Source organism: Urocampus carinirostris, chromosome 16 (assembly GCF_059441175.1).
Source record: "Urocampus carinirostris isolate Australia breed hairy pipefish chromosome 16, RoL_Ucar_1.0, whole genome shotgun sequence".
In the NCBI taxonomy this organism is placed as follows: Eukaryota; Metazoa; Chordata; class Actinopteri; order Syngnathiformes; family Syngnathidae; genus Urocampus; species Urocampus carinirostris.
The window spans coordinates 15,320,898-15,340,972 of NC_142364.1; the positions used below are offsets into that span (position 1 = coordinate 15,320,898).

The 20,075-nt window shown below is 41.1% G+C and overlaps 1 protein-coding gene across 1 annotated transcript in view; it reads left to right on the forward strand.

Moving 5' to 3' along the window:
• The window catches only part of sbno1 (strawberry notch homolog 1 (Drosophila)), a 34,471-nt gene that overhangs the window by 8,164 nt on the left and 6,232 nt on the right, over positions 1 to 20,075 (forward strand). Inside the window, exons 9-31 of the mRNA XM_088355813.1 lie at positions 6 to 139; positions 214 to 304; positions 664 to 825; positions 1,833 to 1,968; positions 2,046 to 2,151; positions 4,503 to 4,656; positions 4,744 to 4,926; positions 6,709 to 6,806; positions 6,891 to 7,042; positions 7,866 to 8,075; positions 11,053 to 11,226; positions 11,313 to 11,482; positions 13,552 to 13,683; positions 13,766 to 13,901; positions 14,935 to 15,047; positions 16,845 to 16,916; positions 17,697 to 17,796; positions 17,942 to 18,016; positions 18,077 to 18,223; positions 18,419 to 18,513; positions 19,028 to 19,114; positions 19,394 to 19,531; positions 19,626 to 19,702. Of these exons, the coding sequence (XP_088211939.1) occupies positions 6 to 139; positions 214 to 304; positions 664 to 825; positions 1,833 to 1,968; positions 2,046 to 2,151; positions 4,503 to 4,656; positions 4,744 to 4,926; positions 6,709 to 6,806; positions 6,891 to 7,042; positions 7,866 to 8,075; positions 11,053 to 11,226; positions 11,313 to 11,482; positions 13,552 to 13,683; positions 13,766 to 13,901; positions 14,935 to 15,047; positions 16,845 to 16,916; positions 17,697 to 17,796; positions 17,942 to 18,016; positions 18,077 to 18,223; positions 18,419 to 18,513; positions 19,028 to 19,114; positions 19,394 to 19,531; positions 19,626 to 19,702 (2,942 nt within the window). The remainder of the gene's footprint in view (positions 1 to 5; positions 140 to 213; positions 305 to 663; positions 826 to 1,832; positions 1,969 to 2,045; positions 2,152 to 4,502; positions 4,657 to 4,743; positions 4,927 to 6,708; positions 6,807 to 6,890; positions 7,043 to 7,865; positions 8,076 to 11,052; positions 11,227 to 11,312; positions 11,483 to 13,551; positions 13,684 to 13,765; positions 13,902 to 14,934; positions 15,048 to 16,844; positions 16,917 to 17,696; positions 17,797 to 17,941; positions 18,017 to 18,076; positions 18,224 to 18,418; positions 18,514 to 19,027; positions 19,115 to 19,393; positions 19,532 to 19,625; positions 19,703 to 20,075) is intronic.

Genomic DNA, 20,075 nt, shown 5'->3' on the forward strand with positions numbered 1-20,075 from the left:
TTCAGCAACACGAGACGTTCCTGCCAAGCGGCGATCGAGCGGCATACCTGATCGGTGACGGGGCTGGTGTGGGGAAAGGCCGCACAATTGCTGGTATTATCTATGAGAACTACCTCCTGGGCAGGAAAAGATCACTTTGGTAAATCTGTCGATGATTATTTCGGGTCTATGTCACATTTACAAATGGAATTAATATGAATTTCCTGGGTGTAGGTTTAGTGTTTCTAATGACTTGAAGTACGATGCAGAGCGAGATTTGAGGGACATTGGGGCCAAGAACATCCAGGTCCATTCTCTGAACAAGGTAGGGGTCATTTTGCATACTTTAAAGCAAACATAGCTGTAGTTTTTTTTTTGGTGCATTGGAGAGGCTGTTGAGCTCGCAAATGTTTCACCATCCACTATGTGATGTTCTGTATTACAATGCATGTGTATGACTTATTTACTTTTTAAACAATGTAGTCACTTAAAAGTGGCTGTGTATGTTTAACCAGGCGAGCTAGGATATGTGTAATTAATATTTTCCTACGATTACATAATATTCTGGTGAAGCTGCTCCATTCCAGGGACTGAATCATTTGAATGGAACAAGAAACTGGCTCTATATTTCCACTTACTTTAAACTTCACAGTGTGACTCAACTTCACTTTTTTTTCTTCCCAGTTCAAGTACGGAAAGATTTCCTCCAAACACAACGGCAGCGTGAAGAAGGGCGTCATCTTCGCCACCTACTCGTCGCTGATTGGAGAGAGCCAATCGGGAGGGAAGTACAAGACTAGGTTCGAGCAATTGCTCCACTGGTGCGGCGATGACTTTGATGGCGTTGTATCCTTTTGTGTTGATGCTCAAAATGTTTTGGAACTCCTAAAGTCTCACAAAGTTAAGGTACTTGGGTTGTGATGTGGCTGTAGTTGGTGGGATGGAGTGCGAGGTATTGCACAGAGTCAAGGAAGCAAGGTTTTGGGTGCTTTGAGGAGAGTGATGATTAACAGGAGTATGAGTATGGATGTAAAGGGAGGGCTGTATGAGAGTTTGATTGTGCCAAATGTGTTGTATGGTGCAGAGATTTGGAGCCTGTATGCAGATTTGAGAAGGAAAATAAATGTTTTTGAGATGAAGTGTTTGAGGAGTATGTTAAGAGTGACAAGATTGGATGGATTGAGAAATGAGAGTCAGAACTGGAGTAGCAGTGGAACTGAGAAAGCGTGTGCATGGGAGAATACTCAGTACGTTTGGACACATGGATGAGGAGAGAATGTTGAAGAGGGTTTACATCGCAGAAGTGAATGGAAGGAGACCAAGAGGAAGGCCGCAATTGACGTGGATGGATGGTGTTATGCGTGCACTGCAGGAAAGAGGTCTAAATCTAGTGGAAGCTAGAGCTCTTGTTGGTGATAGGAATTAGTGGAGAGTTGTTGTGAAAGGATAGTGGGATGTTTGGACGTGTTCTAAGGGATGGGCAGGGCACCTGTATGATGCGGCAGGGGTAAACCAGTGAAAGCTGTCGGGCCCTGCTGTTGAGCCGAAGAGTGTGTTGTGTCACCCTGACCCGAGTGACATAGCCGCTTTTTCGTGTCCTGTTTCATTTGGAGGGAAGAAAGCATGACCAACTTGGGTGCTGAGATGCTTAACTTGTTGAGGTGTTTGGGCATTTGGGTTGGCCATGGTCAAATCTTTTTGTGTCTTTTGTTACTTTTTTTCTTTGTTTTTTGTGTATGTGGTTGTCTTGCTGTCGGTCACCCCTCTTGAGGGATATGACCATGGTAGATAGTCTCACAATAAATCATTAGTGGCTTCACTTTACAATGTTTCCTTAACAATACTCTGCTCAGATTGTCTATGATGAGTGTCACAAAGCCAAAAATGTGTGCCCTATCGGCTCATCCAAGCCTACCAAAACTGGGCTGGCAGTATTGGAGCTTCAGAACAAACTCCCTAAGGCTCGTGTGGTGTACGCCAGTGCTACAGGTGACTAAAATGAAATCTCAAGTCTTTTTTTAGGGCGTAAGCCAATCAATTATGGTATTTTTTTCTTTTCTTACTAGGTGCTTCGGAACCAAGAAATATGGCCTACATGAACCGCTTGGGCATCTGGGGGCATAAAACACCCTTCCGGGAGTTTGGAAACTTCATTCAAGCTGTCGAGCGCAGGTGATTGGACAATTTGTCAAAAACAACCCCCTTTTTAGACTTCTGTGAAATGATTAAGTCTACAAAGGTGCTAAAGGAAATAATCATGGATGTTCCAATAGAACATGACCGTGGCACATTTATAAGAAGAAAAAAATCTAAAAAGAGCTTTGTGTGAGAATTTAGTTTTTTTTGGAATAGCCATCATCTTAATGATGCTTCTAAATGTAATATGGTATACAGTAAACCCTCGGTTGTTGGGGTTAACAGAGACCAAGGCGAATAGTACAAATCTGTGATATGGGGTTGCACCTTCATGAGGTCTAACAAACCTCGAAATAACGTCCTTACTGACAGAGTATACAACTATAACAGAATAACAACTATATATCTACAAAAACACAGAATTGCAGTTGAATAAATATATATATTTATACAGGGAGTGCAGAATTATTAGGCAAATGAGTATTTTGACCACATCATCCTCTTTATGCATGTTGTCTTACTCCAAGCTGTATAGGCTCGAAAGCCTACTACCAATTAAGCATATCAGGTGATGTGCATCTCTGTAATGAGAAGGGGTGTGGTCTAATGACATCAACACCCTATATCAGGTGTGCATAATTATTAGGCAACTTCCTTTCCTTTGGCAAAATGGGTCAGAAGAGGGACTTGACAGGCTCTGAAAAGTCAAAAATAGTGAGATATCTTGTAGAGGGATGCAGCACTCTTAAAATTGACAAGCTTCTGAAGCGTGATCATCGAACAATCAAGCGTTACATTCAAAATAGTCAACAGGGTCGCAAGAAGCGTGTAGAAAAACCAAGGCGCAAAATAGCTGCCCGTGAACTGAGAAAAGTCAAGCGTACAGCTGCCAAGATGCCACTTGCCACCAGTTTTGACATATTTCAGAGCTGCAACATCACTGGAGTGCCCAAAAGCACAAGGTGTGCAATACTCAGAGACATGGCCAAGGTAAGAAAGGCTGAAAAACGACCACTGAACAAGACACACAAGCTGAAACGTCAAGACTGGGCCAAGAAAAATCTCAAGACGGATTTTTCTAAGGTTTTATGGACTGATGAAATGAGAGTGAGTCTTGATGGGCCAGATGGATGGGCCCGTGGCTGGATCGGTAAAGGGCAGAGAGCTCCAGTCTGCCTCAGACGCCAGCAAGGTGGAGGTGGGGTACTGGTATGGGCTGGTATCATCAAAGATGAGCTTGTGGGGCCTTTTCGGGTTGAGGATGGACTCAAGCTCAACTCCCAGTCCTACTGCCAGTTTCTGGAAGACACCTTCTTCAAGCAGTGGTACAGGAAGAAGTCCGCATCCTTCAAGAAAAACATGATTTTCATGCAGGACAACGCTCCATCACACGCATCCAAGTACTCCACAGCGTGGCTGGCAAGAAAGGGTCTAAAAGAAGAAAAACTAATGACATGGCCTCCTTGTTCACCTGATCTGAACCCCATAGAGAACCTGTGGTCCCTCATCAAATGTGAGATTTACAAGGAGGGAAAACAGTACACCTCTCTGAACAGTGTCTGGGAGGCTGTGGTTGCTGCTGCACGCAATGTTGATCGTGAACAGATCAAAGCACTGACAGAATCCATGGATGGCAGGCTTTTGAGTGTCCTTGCAAAGAAAGGTGGCTATATTGGTCACTGATTTGTTTTTGTTTTGTTTTTGAATGTCAGAAATGTATATTTGTGAATGTTGAGCTGTTGTATTGGTTTCCCTGATGAAAATAAATAATTGAAATGGGTATACATTTGATTTTTTAAGTTGCCTAATAATTATGCACAGTAATAGTCACCTGCACACACAGATATCCTCCTAAAATAGCTAAAACTAAAAAAGCCCCACTCCAACTTCCAAAATATTCAGCTTTGATATTAATGAGACTTTTGGGTTCATTAAGAACATGGTTGTTGTTCAATAATAAAATTAATCCTCAAAAATACAACTTGCCTAATAATTCTGCACTCCCTGTATATGTGTCATTAAACTAAAAGACAACAAAATTGGAAGGCTTGTCTTTTCAGTGCAAGAGTGATTTAGAGAGCAGCTGGCTAGCTGCATGCTAGCATCAGGTGTCCTCAAATTGTCTCTGTAATGAATACACCATACACAGACCTATAAGAGTCGAGCGCACACAGACTGTCACATCGACCCAACAAACAAAGCCCTCCCTAACCTGCTGCTATTAAAGTGTGTGCTGTCTGCTCACACAATGCATTATGCGTTTATGTCGATGACAATAAAGACGATTCAAAATCCGCAAAGCAGTGAACCAGCGATAACCAAAACGCGAAATAACAAGGGCTCTCTGTGCATCCTTTTAACTTGTCTTCATGGGACATCTCAACTAGGGGCGTGGGAGCCATGGAAATCGTTGCCATGGATATGAAGCTGAGGGGAATGTACATCGCCCGGCAGCTGAGTTTCACCGGCGTGACTTTTAAGATTGACGAGGTTCCACTGACTCAGCGCTACATCCAAATGTACAACAAGTCAGTCAGGCTGGTGAGTCCGCCGCAGCACTTAAGCATATCAGAGCTTCATCTCGCCCCCGAAAGAATGTTTTTGGAATCCCGCTTCTTTCTGAACCAGTGGGTGAGCGCCCGTGAAAAGTTCCAACAGGCGGCCAACCTGATGGATGCGGAGCAGCGAATGAAAAAGTCCATGTGGGGCCAGTTTTGGTCAGCTCACCAAAGGTTTTTCAAGTACCTTTGCATCGCGTCAAAGGTCCGGAGGGTGGTTCAACTGGCCAGGGAGGAAGTCCAGAATGGAAAGGTGACTTACTTCTGAACTATTGAATTGGGTTAATCAATAGAAACAGAACTGGGCAAACAATTAGTTTCATTTTTTGTAATAAATTACCATATTTTCAGCACTGTAAAGCAAACCGGATTATGAGGCGCACCTACATAATAGTCTTTTGTCTTATGTAAGACACACTGGACTATAAGGCTCCTGGATATAAAACTACAGTAAAAGCTACCGTATTTGAGTATTATTGTCTCAAAACTTTGGATACAATGGCAATTGAACCAGGGTTGAGGTGCTGAGAGCAGATATCTAACCATTAAAGCAGGAGTAATACGGATGACATAAAAAGGCATTTGACTTTATGTCATTCTACAGTCTCAGAAAGGCATGTTAGAGAATGGAGGAAACAAATTCATCCTGAAAGATATACATGCAAAAAAAAGGAAAAAAAAACAGGACATGGAAAACATCTCATTAGTGTATCTGATAATGAATCAGACTTTGCGTTGATTACTTTCTAATGTCTCCATTCTCTAACATTCGTTTCTGGTAGCGTGAGTTAAAAAAATTGTGATCAAAATGTAATTCCCGTTTGTATGTTATCTGCACCGCTTGTGCTTTAGTGGATTAGTGTCGTCACTCTCACCGCCGCAACCTGGGTTTGATTCCTATTGCACACAGTGTTTTTGTAATTTTGATCAGCAATTTTTTTGATTTATCAATCATTGCACAATTATGGTAGCCCATCGTATAATCTCGTATAGTAACGCAATTGTATTTTGCGGTATATAAGGCGCGCTGTCAAATTTCTGCCGTTTTTTGGGGGTTTATATGTCTGCTTTATAATCCAGAAAATATGGTTCTTGGCCTGCATGATTAACCAAAATCTAATCTCTATCGCGATTTGACAGCAAAAGGCGTTTGTTTTTTATGGATTTATAGTTCATTTTATATATGAGTGATAGAATGTTTGGCCACAATAATTCTCACATTTCGGGGTTTAGCAGCAACAAGCCAGTCAGCATGTTTTTATGGCACCAGACAATAAAAGGATGGCAAAGTTTGCAAGACGTGTGTGCGCGACTTTGATAGGCTTCTGTAAACGCTCAGTCAAACAGCCGGCGTACAACTGGCCACCAGAACAAACACGACAGCTTGTATCGTAAGCGGCTCGTTAAATTTAAAATGAACTGATAAATTTAATCTGACTCTGAGGAAAGTCATAAGAGCGCAACGAAAAGCTGATCACCAGCGAGTGCTTCCTGGGTTTTTATCGCGCCCGAAAACTGATTGAGGCGGCGTTGGAAGGGAAAGCTAACTGCTAGGCTAACAACTCTTAAGCCACCACTGCCAAACGTGGCTAGTCGCCAACGCCAAATTCATTACCCATGAAACAGTCGACTTGGAGCTACCACTCGTGGTAAACTGCCACATTTGTATTTTAATCATTCCAAAGACCTTGCAGAAGTTTACATGTCATTATGTTAAAGCGCTCCCCAAAACAAGCACAAAAATGCACTTTTCTTTTATAATCGATTATCACATAAAATTGCAAAACAGGTCTGAAAAAACACAATCAGGTTTTTTCCAATATTGTGCAACCCGAGTTTTTCATGGCAGTCAGTATTTTGTTGCATAATCAGGATTTTAACATATTTTTAAAAATATTTTTTTAAGTACATTGCAAAAGATGACTCATTCAGGTACCATTGTTTTAGTTGACAGTAATATTTAATCTTTTTATAATAATTTGCCATTATATGGTATTAGTAATAAACTGCTTACAAGTCATTATGTCGTTAACAGTGTGTGGTGATCGGACTGCAGTCCACTGGGGAAGCAAGAACTCTAGAGGCCTTGGAAGAAGGAGGGGGGGAGCTCAACGACTTTGTCTCAACAGCAAAGTACGAACCAAACCGCCGTTAGACAGGAGAAAATATTTGTTTCGCACAAACCGTGAATGTTCTTTCTCTCTATCCGTGGCGCAGAGGTGTGCTGCAGTCCCTGGTGGAGAAACACTTCCCTGCGCCCGACAGGCAGAAGCTTTATAGTTTACTGGGCATCGACCTCTCTGCCAAGAAGACGCCTTTGCCCAGCGACTCTTCATCCCAGCCCCAGCAGAAAGGAAAGAAAAGAAAAGGTGTGCAGTCATGAAAATGTCTCGCCTTGAGGAAAAATTCAGTCTTGAAATCAAAAAAGGGTGACCTACTTGAATTGTGTGGATCCAAGGAGAAAATCTTTTGGGGGAGAGATTTTGCAGAGAAAGGATTGGGTGTTTCAAATAATGTAACTTAAAGTCCAAGAAAATGCAATAAACCCTATTCATTTTTCACATGTGAGATGGTAATGTCTCTTTTGGGATAATCTCATCCTATTGTTTGCCTGGAGTTAATCAGGAGCAGCCCGGCTGTAGAGGAGAGGTCTCGAGCCTTTTTCAAACTGGGAGCTACTTATTGTTGATCGCGCAAATGGCACACAGTTTGATAGGGATTGAAAAAATTACAACCTGTTAATACAAAGTTATTATGCGATTACCAGGTTAATTATTGGAAGTTGTTTGAAATAGACTCAACATCTAAAAAGAACATTTTACCAGAAAATCACTCTGAACCCTGTATTGGTAAGCTATTTTCAGAACAGATCCGCGGGCACCTCAGCTGTCCTTAAGGGGCACCCTGGTGCCCAAGGGCACCATGTTGGAGGCTCCTGCTGTAGAGAACAAATCACCACACTAAGCCGAGCTAAATTTAACCTGCCTTCATGCAAGTGACTTGAGGGTAAATTCAGCCAAGATAATAAATATCAATATTTTGTTGGGTTGTACTGTATACCGGAACATATCTCTACCACACCCTTGTCACCTTTTTAACCACTGACCCATTTTCATGCCTGTGTCTGAGGCTTGAATTGTTTTATTTCATCTATTTACCAAAAAATAAAATAGTGTTTTATGGGTTCTCCAGCCCCAGAGACCAAGAAGAAATCGCAAAAGAGGCTCCGTCAGCACGGCGGACTGTCTGGCTCAAGCTCTAATGAGAGCCAATCGGACGAGTCTGAAAAAGATTCCGGCAGGGAACGCGACAGCGACGACAGCTTTAAATCAGTCAGCTCGGCGGACGAGGATGATGATTTCAACCCGTTCAGAGATGAGTCTGATGAGGACGACGAAGATGGTAAGAAACAAGAACTTAAAAAAGGATGTAGCAGAGAAGTCATACCTGTATAGTTTTCTTTTGTCGTCTTGATCAAATTGCTTTGGTCATGCTCAAATTACTGCTTAATCATATCTACTGTAAATTGGACTAAACACCGGACTAACGGAAAACATGCAAATATTTGACAAAGATAAAGTATGTCACTTCACAAAACATGAACCCTAAAATGGTGTGATTTTTGTACCCAAAATCTCAACCTAATTACAAGCCATTACGGTTTAAATCAGAGTTAGACTATATTCACATTCACAAAGATGAATGCATAAAAAGACCTACCAAAAATGGCCTCAATATATTTGATGAGATGAGATGAAAAATAACCAGCAAAACAAAAACGACTTTAAATACCGTATATAATGGCATGCTAAAAGGAGTTCATACTCAAAAAATGTAAAAATATCGTGTACCTAAACGACAATTTGTGCCGATAATAAAGCTCCATATAATGGTAAAAAGATAGAAATATAACATATTTAAGTCATTTATTGTACCTTCAAGCAGTGTTTCACTCCTACAATATTTCCAGCTAAAGGCAAGTTAAAATCAAGACTTTTTGAATGCCTTTTGAGATCAAATTTAAGATCAAGTTGACAAAAAAAATCCCACAATTGAAAAACACAAACAAAAAAAACCACATGAATTAAAGTGAATTTCAAACAAATGCTTACTTTAATTTTGAGTGTAGTATCATCCAAACACATGCCTGGAAAAAAAACATCCGCTGGATGTGGAAAAATTATAAATTTTATTATATTTTTGCATTATAATTTTTAAGACTTTTGAAAACCGAATTCAAGACATTTTAATGCCAAATAAGGCCTTATTTTTAGAATCATGAATTCAATACCTTTTAAATACCTTTTAAGACTTTTCAAGCATCTGCGGGAACCCTGATTTTAACTCAATCGTTGTTGCCTTTGTGGTCAATCAACATCTTTAATTCCAAAACACGTAACTTAGGGGCCTGTCACACAGACATTTGCGGCTGAATCACGGCCAGAAATTTCTGCCTTTGAGGCGGACGCTATTGGACGCATTGAGTTCGCCATTAAGACGAGATACAGCGGTGCTCAACACGAGTTCGGAAATTCGCGCGCGGGTGGCAGCGTGAAAACGTTTTACCCTGCTCAATTCTTCAGAGCGCGGGTACACAGTCTTTCACGAGCGTATTGAGGCTGGACCACGGCCAGGAATTTCTGGCCGTGAAGCAGCTGCCGTTGGGCGCTGTTGAACGTTTAGAGACCGCCATATAGACTAGATAGAGCTGTGCTTTACTCGCGGTCGGATATTTTCACGTGGTTGGCCGCGTTCAAAACTTTTGAGCTGCTCAAAAGTTTGAGCACGTGTTAAACCGCGTGCCGCACACGTGGTCAACACGAGAAAATGACGTGCTATGGTCGCGGCCAGGGCGCGGTTACACTTGGGTAGGAAGGGAAATTTCAGCGGGTAATAGTGGGTGGAGCATGGTAATAGCATGTTCTGCGCCTGTATCGTGGTGTTATTACGTGAAATTAGCGTGTTACGCGTGTGACAGTCTTTCGCCTTTCTCTGCGTATATACAGCGAGATTTGCCGAGCACAAGCACACGTCAGTTGTGCTGGAGACGTCAAGGGGGTGAACATGGATCCCCGTCAGCGTAGTGACCTCGTCTTAATCCATTTTTATTTCTTGACATTTCTTTTCAAGATAATAAAATAAAAATGATGCCATAGCTTGAAATCTTGATCTTCACGGGACTGTGTCTTGAGCGGTAATGATTTCTACAGCCCGGTGCATCCCTGCCGAGATTTGCATACCCTCGCTACTACAACCGCTTTTACCTCGTTTTATCTCACTTTTAGGGAATGTAATGGCGAACATATAACCAAAACCACTTCGTCTTGCATTTATTGGGAATTTAATACAACTCAAACCATTCCGTCTTTGTTTTTGTTGTGAACGTAATCGAACGCAACACCCCCACCCCCTCGCGTGAACGCGCATTCTGCTGCGCTTCCAACAAAAGCGATCGTAATCTATATAAAACGCTTATTAAAACAATAAAGTGAGCTAATTATAACAATTGGGAGATCCTAGTCTATGTAACGCGTTTATTTAAACAATAAAGTGCGATCGTATTCTACAAAATGCGTTTGTTAACGCGGATGACAACAAAAGCGATCACAGCAGAATGTGCGTTCATGCGAGGGGGTGGGGGTGTGGGTGTGTTGCGTAGGAGTCGGATTTGGGCACAACACCGGCTCGGGAGCTTTTATACCCGTGGTCCACACGAGAAAATGACGCAGAAATGACGCGATGAGGAAGCAGAACAGTCGCCGGCGTCTTTTTTGCGGCCATACACCGATGAACAGCGGGGTGGCCAATTTTGCGCATTTTCCATCGCGGGCAACCATGGGCGAAAAAAAATCGCAAAATTGTAGCTGTGATTCAGCCGCAAATGTCTGTGTGACAGGCCCCTTAAGTGGCTTTGTCTTTATGATAATCCATTCTCTGCTGTATCAGCATCTTGCAATGATCAACTTGTGTAAATAATCAGTCTTTTTTGTGGTATGTAATGGATGGTGCATGGAAAAATTACTATGTACAGTTGACTGATGGTCATTTAAACTACTTTTTTCCTCTTCCTTTCATTATTTTGCCATGTCAAAGGTCTGCAACCCACTAAAAAGGGGCCGCGACCCACCTTTGTGTGTCCCAATCCACCAGTTAAGAAACACTGATTAAGGGCCTGGCGGATTGTCCAATCCATACTATTTTCAGGGAAAAAAATAGTCATTATCTAAGATAATAAAAAAATAATCAACTCCAAATGGGTTTCATTAAAGATATTAAACCGACATTTAGCGATAACAAATGAAGAAATCCGACGCATGGCAACAATGTCTTTGACAAACAATCCTGGTCAACGCTAACAAGGTTCCCTGTTATTTTCCAGATCCTTGGCTTGTCCGGAAGGAGCCCAAGAAGAATAAAGAGAAGAAGAAAAAGAAAAAACGAAGGAAGAGCATCGACCCAGACTCGATTCAAAGTGCCTTGTTGGCTTCAGGTTTGGGCTCCACCCGGCCAACCTTCACCGCACCAATCACTCCCACGACAACGCCGACTGCAGGTAAACTGCTTCAATTTGACGTAATCATGCCCTCATTGCCATTTCGACAAGAATTTCCCTTTTTTACGTGGTTGTTGGTTGTGCAGTCAAGGCAGAGCCTGAAGACAGCTACTCAACAAGCCAAGACGCCGTTGAGGTCGCTCAGAAGATGAAGAGAGACCTCCTGGAGAAATTGGAGGAGCTTGCCGAAGAGCTACCGCCCAACACGCTGGATGAGCTTATTGATGAGCTGGGAGGACCTGAAAATGTCGCAGAGGTAAAAGTAAAACTTTTATAGTTAAAGTGGTCACTGTTTTCAATCGGTTACTGTGTGAAGAATAGGTTTAGTATTGTAAACTTGAGTTTGCTATACTTAAATTTAATCAGTGTACTGTGAATTTTGGACTACCACTTCTTTCTACATATTAAACACTATAAGGTGGGGCTTGTTCTTTATTTATTTATTTATTTTCAATTCTCACTTGTAATATATTTCTGTCAAAATAGCTGAGCAATACTCAGGAAAACGGCAAGCATACAAAACATTGTGGTGACGTCTGGAAACATTTAAAGATTGGTCCATGTTTTTGCCGTCATTTGTATACTGTGATAGTTTTTTCACGTCCATAAGCTCAGGACACCATGAGGCTGTGTGGTAAGTGTGAGCGTCACCGCGAAAGGGTGAAGTGGGCGTGTATATAAGACGAGGTTCACATTGCAGAGCTTACTGCTCAATTCCGATTTTTGGGTGTAATCCGATGTTTTGTGAGATTGGTAATTTCCAAATAAATATGACTTGTATGCGATCTACTGTGACTCGCAAAGAAGAGGACACCTGACGTCCAACTGCAATGTGTCCATTGTTTGTGGAAGTACTCATGGATGCTAACGCAGTATCTTGCAATTTGAAAGTTATTAAGATACTTGAAGCTGAACATAGTTGTCCCCCCAAATATTATTTTCAGCCTAAAACCTCACTTTCCCTCCATTGAATGTTTTCTGTCTTTTCATCCGCCATGGTGTGTTGATTTCTACGCTACCTGGAAGAATATGAAAAGCGAGAAGCCGCGAGAGAATTGAAGATTAATAAATTGATGGCTTGCAAGTGGAGGACGCTAAGAAACAAACTCAACAAGTTTTTATCCGTTTGTGTCTTTCTAATCAATACATAGATAAAGCACCACCAACCTGAGTTTTGCTCCTGCTATATTTATAAATATGCACACTTGTATGATTGCGTGTGTTGCTGTAAGGCGGCAGCACATTGGGGCACCTGGGCTCTATCGTGCCAGTGTATGTGTTGGATATAGAAAAATATTCAGCTACGGAGGGTGCACCTTTTAAAACTGCGCCCAATTCTCATTGAAATACGTTACATAATGGGAGCAAATTGGGAGGTTTGACAGTAGGTACTTTATTGAATGATTAGTCAAATATATCAGTTGTCTTTTTAATAAATCACCAATTTACTTTTGTGGCTACATCGCGTGACCGCAGTAAGGTAACTATAAAAAAAAAAATTGATGTGGTTTCAGTCGGGTCCACCCACAAATACACGTAGAAACTTCAGACAGAGAAGTTTACTTTTGAAAATAGGAAAGTGTTGATTTAATAAAGTGCCTGTCCAACCAATGTTTTTCGCCATGGCTAAAAGTTGTGCCAGGTAATGTGTACGAGGCACAATGTATTGTTTTTTTTTTGTTTTGTTAGTTTCAATTGTGTTTTTTTTTTTTTTTTTTTGCCTACTTTGTCTTAAATGTGATTTCAAAAGGCATTAAAAGAAGTCATGAATTAAACTTGCCTTAAGCTGTCAAACCCTATTGATAGACCACGCATTAAATGAAGAAAAATAAAACAAGTTTGCTTAAAAATGACGCCGACACTGCTCTCTGTCTGTTGGCTTCTCTTTGCCATTGCACATCTTTGGCATTCAAGTATGCAAGTCATAACCGGATCGCCACGATAATTTAACAGGTATGAAATGGGTAACGCAAGCAAGGACATATTTCTATCCTCGACCTAGTAAGTTATTTTAATGGCTTGGATGAAAAATCACATGGAATCAAATATATATTTGTGGACCTGAAAAACATGTGCGAGGCTTTTAGACATTTGAGGAACACTCAGTGACCTCAAACAGGTCTATGGATTGATTCACACTGGATTTATTTTCCTGGTACTGGAGAAATTAAAAAATAGAGCTTTTGAAAGACCTTAAAAAGTGCACGACTTTGGCCATGAAAAAGGTGTACGAACCCCATATTCTGTAAAGTTATTAAAATGTTTACAACAATGAAACACGAATATTGAGCTCTTCTTAAAGGTTCTTATCTCCATGTTTTCTAGATGACTGGTCGCAAAGGGCGCGTGGTCAGCAATGACGATGGCACCATCACTTACGAGTCCCGATCGGAACTGGATGTCCCAGTGGAAATCCTCAACCTGACGGAAAAACAGCGTTTTATGGATGGGGAAAAAGTAAACTAACAGACCCTTCAGAACGCCAGCCTACTGGATTGGTTACCTCGTCTTCAATTAACTTTTGCTTTCTTCTGTCCAGCACATCGCCATCATCTCTGAAGCAGCCAGCTCGGGTATCTCGCTGCAGGCCGACCGCCGGGTTAAGAACCAGCGCCGCAGGGTCCACATGACACTAGAGCTGCCGTGGAGCGCCGACAGAGCCATCCAGCAGTTTGGTCGGTGTAGCCCTGTCTCACTACGTAAACTCATTCAATCCCAGAGGTTCAAATGGTGTTTGTTGGTGACGGCCAGTTTTTGTGAAAGGACGCAGAATTTTTATTTTGGGACTTTTTTTATATTTTTAATACCTCAAATATCTAAATGTTTTCCATAAACACAAAGGCACTTCTGTTTGCAAAATAATATTTAATTGCAAGAACACTAAAGTGATGCATGAACGATCCATGAACTTTGCAAGAACTTTTCAGCGCCTTAAGTTTCCTATGATCACACGATTTCAGTCACCATGGTGATCACATTCCCTTGGGCGACCAAGTTCTTGGAGACGTGCACAAAACGTTATCCCTCTGACCAGACGATGATGATGGGACTTAGTCATCTTTTTTGAAAGAAGCTCTTTTGAGGAGTTAACAGCTTATTACTGTCTATATCTTGGGACTACTGCTTGTGACACTGCTTCACTACGCCTACTCACGATATGGGGCTGCCTACACACACTTTTTGCTGGAAAAAGGAAGCAGCACTAGGAAGTTGACCTTAGCCTAGATGGTAGTGTGCCCGCTTTGAGACTGGGAGGTCGCTGGTTCGCGCCTCGACCGAGACATACCTAATTGGTATAATGGCGACGCCCTCTGGCTGCGGCTGCATCGACTCGCTACAACGGGTCAGGTGTATCGACATTTCGTTCTGTGTACATTGTTACAAAGAATGACAATACAAAGGAAATTATTATTATTATTATTATTTCTTGATATGTGAACAAGGATCCCACCAAAGTCACTCCTGCCATCTAATGGTGATTTATCATACTAAAATTGTTCCCAGATGCTTGATACTTACTGATGAGCAGCACCATTCCCTTTATAACAATTTTTTTTAATTAAACAAGAAAAAAATACTCTTACTTTTTGGCATTGAGGGACAATGTTTCTACAAACATTTAAATGTTATGGCATTGAATGAGTTAACTAAACGCTGCCCTTTGGATATATGACTTGCCAAAACTCACTGTTGCTATGTGACCTACAGGAAGAACACACAGGTCTAACCAGGTCACGGCTCCCGAGTACGTCTTCCTCATCTCAGAGCTGGCCGGCGAGCAGAGATTTGCCTCAATAGTGGCCAAAAGATTAGAAAGTCTGGTATGTAGTTTTTTTCTTGATGGATTCAAAGCAATTATTGTATTTCAGACCATAAAGCGCCCTAAAAAAACAGATTGGCCAGAAATTTGAATGTGCCCCCTATATATACCGCAGTATATGGAGGATATCATTGGAAAAGCATACTGTATTCACAGAGCAATTATTGATTAACTGGTAATCATCAATGGCACAACGGATTGTATGTAACAGGATTTCGTGATAGTGAGGGTACCGACACTTTGCCATTGGACGACCGGTGGTCCAGATGCCATACGAAAAGGCATTAGAGATGTTCTCATTATCACAATATTTTTTAACTGGTGCCAGAAACACCACTTTGTATAGTGCAATTTGTTCTGCATTTTGAATGGTCACACAGTCTCTACACTTCTTCACTTGTGCAGAAAAAAATTCAACCATATACTGTGCAAGTTCCTTTACGTATCTATACATATTAAACCGTAAGGTATAGGTTATGAAAGTTTAACAGTCCCCCCCACTATCAGAACGCAGAAAAAAATGCACTAAACAAATGTGTGTTTCTGACTACTTGTGTAAAAATAGTATGATAATAAGATAAGCTCGAGTACCTTTTTGTATGTCATCTGTACCACTAATGGTCTGATGGTAAAGTGTCTGCAGCCTCAGCAAGGGGGATCGATTCCTTTTGCAAACAATTTTTTGCAATATTAAACGATAACACTTATTGACTTATCAATCATTGCATATGGCGCAACTGTATAAAAATACCAAAGGTTATACATGTCATGCAAAATTCATCTGTATAGCCTTTAATTATAAGGAGGACTCTACAGATTACCATTACACCATCCCCTGATCTAAAACCTTACATAAGGACAAGGAAAAACCCGAAAACCTCAGCATGAGGAAAATGAAACCTTGAAAAGTACCCCTCATGGGGTAATCCATTGGATGTCTTGGCTGCAGCGGCTACTTACTGTTCTTTTATCTATTTTGCTTTCTCTCCTTGATAAATGCTTGGCTGCTAATGCCTACAGTCACCAGGAACATTTGGGACTAAGTTTTGGATTGTAACTTTTTTTTTTTTTTGGGCGATTTCTATGCCACCTATGAAATCCCACACTAAAATTAAAGGGTCTTGGGATCTCCTGGGGTTGCAGGTAACACCAAGGACTCAGAGGTCATATCACTGTGTCGAACACAATGTGTACTGTAAGAGGTAAGATCTGAACAATGAGGGGATAGTTCTTGAGAGGCCAATCCATTCTTCTAGTCGATCTAGTAAGATATTGTGATCCAGTGTCAAAGGCCGCACTGACATCCAGTAGCAGCAACAGAGACGAAGCGCTGGAGTCCATTGCCAGGAGAACGATGGTCACTTTAACCAGGGCTGTCTCAGTAGAGTGATTATCCTTGAATCTTGCCTGCATCAATTCCAAAAAATTATTCTACCACATACTCTTTCAGTTGCTGTGCGTTAACCTTTTCAAGTCTTTTAGAAATAAACTGTAGGCGTGATAGAGGTCTATGACTACATAAACTTTATGGGTCAAGATTGGGTTGTATAAACGTTCGTTTAAATAACAGCAGATCTAAAAGCCGCTGGAAACACCAGAGGAGAGCAATACGTTATTTAAAACAGAACGTCAGTTGTACCATACTCACCAGCCTCTTACTCTAGTTTCAATACATATTAAAAAAGTAAATGGGAAGTTTATTGAGGTGCTCCTTATAATCTGGTGTGCGTTACAGTTTGGAAAATGCAGTCGTTTAAATTTTGTTGTCCGACTGACTGTTATGTGTGCTGTCCACCAGGGGGCCCTCACTCACGGAGACAGAAGAGCAACTGAAACGAGAGATCTCAGCCGATTTAATTTTGACAACAAGGTAAGAGTTGTACTCTCAAATTTTGTAGGCATTTAATGTATTTGGTGTGGCCTTCATGTACGGATGAGTAAAGCCAGTGATGCTCAATTTTAATTTTTTCACTATTTTATCTTTTTAAAGCCATTTAAAAGGTTGGGTGCATTGTTTGAGGTATCCTTAAAAATTAGAAAGTAGAATATTTTCTTAACTTAATCAATGCTAGACCTTTCTCAAATGGGAGTGTGGGAGCCAGACAATTTTTGCCATATTGACTAATATTTAATGGCCTACAGAAAATGTAATTCTGCATCTATGTATCCATAGGACATTAAAAAAAGAAAGCTTAAACCTTATCTTTCATTAGAGAAAAAGTATGTTGTTAGCTTTTACCATTGTTCAGTAAACAACAGTTCAACATTGTCAAGTTTCTTAAATACGAATTTCCTTAAACGTATGAGCAAAACCTTCTCTTCGGTACCTTTTTTTTTTTTTCACATTTGTGACTACTCCAATATCTGAACAATACTTTCCAAAGACATGAGCACTTTGCCTGCAGAATAAAATCACGACTTAAAGTCAGGAGCAGCTTATATAAGGAAAAAAATGGGTTTTCCTTTAAAATTGTACTGCGGCTTATCAGGTGTGCTCCATAGGCTGACTTTTACAGTTCATACGATAACATCCTGTGTCCTAAGACACATTCATGTTGTTTATTTTCCACATTAAGTTGCACAATTGCTGTCGACTGAGTCAGAACACTTGAGTTGATTTTCCTGACTCAACTTATTTGTACTGTTATAGTATGGTCGAAACGCTCTTGAAATTGTGATGAAGTCGATAGTGAAGCTCGACACGCCGCTGGTGTCACCGCCTTTGGACTTTGTGGGAGATTTCTTCAAAGGTATGGCGCTTTGGAATTGACAATGAATCGCACCTTTTTTGGGAATGACCTAAAATCAGTGAAAAATGTGATCTGACCAGTTTAGTCACATAATTTATTATGTGTTAGCCCTCTGAGAGTTATACAAATTGATTTTGCTTTTCAGATGTTCAAAGGGGCTTGATTGGTGTAGGCCTGATTAATGTGGAGGACAGATATAACGCTCTCTCCCTGGATAAAGGTGAGTTTGACAACTCCAAGGCATCACCTTGTAGTATTCCTGACCACCTAACCCTGACAGACTATAACAACATCGGGAAATTCCTGAATCGCATCCTGGGCATGGAGGTCCACCAACAGAACGCCTTGTTTCAGTATTTCTCCGACACTTTGGCGGCCGTCATCCAGGAAGCCAAGAGGAACGGAAGATTCGACATGGGCATTCTTGGTGCGTTTTTTGGTCTTGCTACCACCAGTGACTCGGAGTAGTCAAAATTTACTGTAAAATCAAGTGTATTTGTTTAGCCCTTTAATCACGGAGGATTTCAAAAGGCTCCACAGGCCACAATTCCAAAGTCCTCTGATCTGAAACCCGCATGAGAGCAACTAATAACTAAAATCCTCTCCTCTTTTTATTTTTAAGATCTTGGTTCTGGTCATGAAAAGGTCAAAAAGATGGACTGCAAAAAGTTCCTGACGCCGGGCTACACAACGTCGGGCCACGTTGAGCTCTTCACGGTAGGTTCCTGTCAATGTAGTAGTGGTAACGTACAAATGCAGGTTTTTTTTCCTTTAGGGTCATTGTTTTGAAAATGTTTAGGCTTATTTCATGTCCCCCAAATGCAGTGGTTCTCAAACAGTGTGGGTCCTAGAATGAACATTCCTAGAGTTAAGTGCAATTGCACCTCAACTACATTGGAGGCAGTGGCGCCCTCATTAGCAGAGTGTTTTGTTTGTGTTTAGCTTCCGCGGTGTAAACTGAAAACATTAACGCGGATGAGGAGAGAGACGAGCGAAACAGGAAAACTAAAGTCCCAGAAAGATAAAACAAAGTTTGATGAAGCGTGTATAGTGCTTAGCCTTCTTTCTGACCACTGTGTCAGACGGGAAAATACCGAATGTGCTTGCTATGTTTAGCAACGTTATGTTTGGGGCACTCGGGGTTATTTCTTTCTGGGTTGCATGAAAGAAAATGATTGACAAGCACTATACTAATGCCATATAAGTACTCATTTTATGCGTGTTTGGGCAGGTGAGCGTGGAACGAGGGATGTCCTGGGAAGAAGCGACACATGACTGGGCAGAACAGAATGGTCCAGATGATGGCTTCTACGTGCAGGTATGTAAAATTATCAAATAGGGTTTTGTTTGTCTTGTTGACCAGGGCTTGCAATAAATCAAATCAAGTCATGTCAAGTCGCATTTATTTGTTTAGCCCTTAATCACAAAAATGTCTTAAAGAAGTACTCCACAGGATTACAATTACACATTCGCGAATAAATGACATGACAAAACCCTCATATATAAGCGTTTTGTGTTTATATCATATATTTGCACAATAAAGGTAGAATTGCAAGAATTCTTTTTTGACTCAGTGGTGTGTGTTGGATTTTTTCAGTCCCGGAACAACAAGAAAACGGCCCTGTTGGTGAAGGAGGTGAACACAAAGAAAAGACTCTTCCTCGTCTTCCGGCCCAACACAGGCAGGCAGCTAAAGCTGGAGACGTACGCCGACGTCAAAAAGAAATTTAAGAAGGTTTGCTGGAGCGCTTTTCATGCACGAGGTGTCCTGCACTTCATAAAATTGTTTATGCATTTTATTGCAATGTTGATTAATTTTTTTTTTTTAGGTCATGTCAGAAGACGCCAAGCAACACTGGAACGAGCAGTACACCTCGTCAGCGCAAATCTGCTCGCATGCTTTCTGGTGAGGGTGGTCTTTCTTAAAAAAATATTATTTCAATGTTAACACAGGGTTGGATCATTTGAGGTGTACTTAATAAAGTTACCCTATTTTCCGAACGACAAGCGCTCCGGAGTACAAGTTGCTCCAGCCAAAAAATGCATAATTAAGAAAGAAAAACTATATAAGTGGCACTCGAGAGTATAGGTCGCATTTTTGGGGGAACTGTATTTGATAAAAACCAAAAACATACATGGAATCTTGAAAGGCTATCTACCCTGGTCATATCCCTCAAGAGGGGTGAGGTATCTTGAAAGGCAATTTAGAATGAAAATAAGAGAACAAAAGGTTGAATAGGTGTTCAGTATACTAACGTTACACATAGTGCATACCTTTT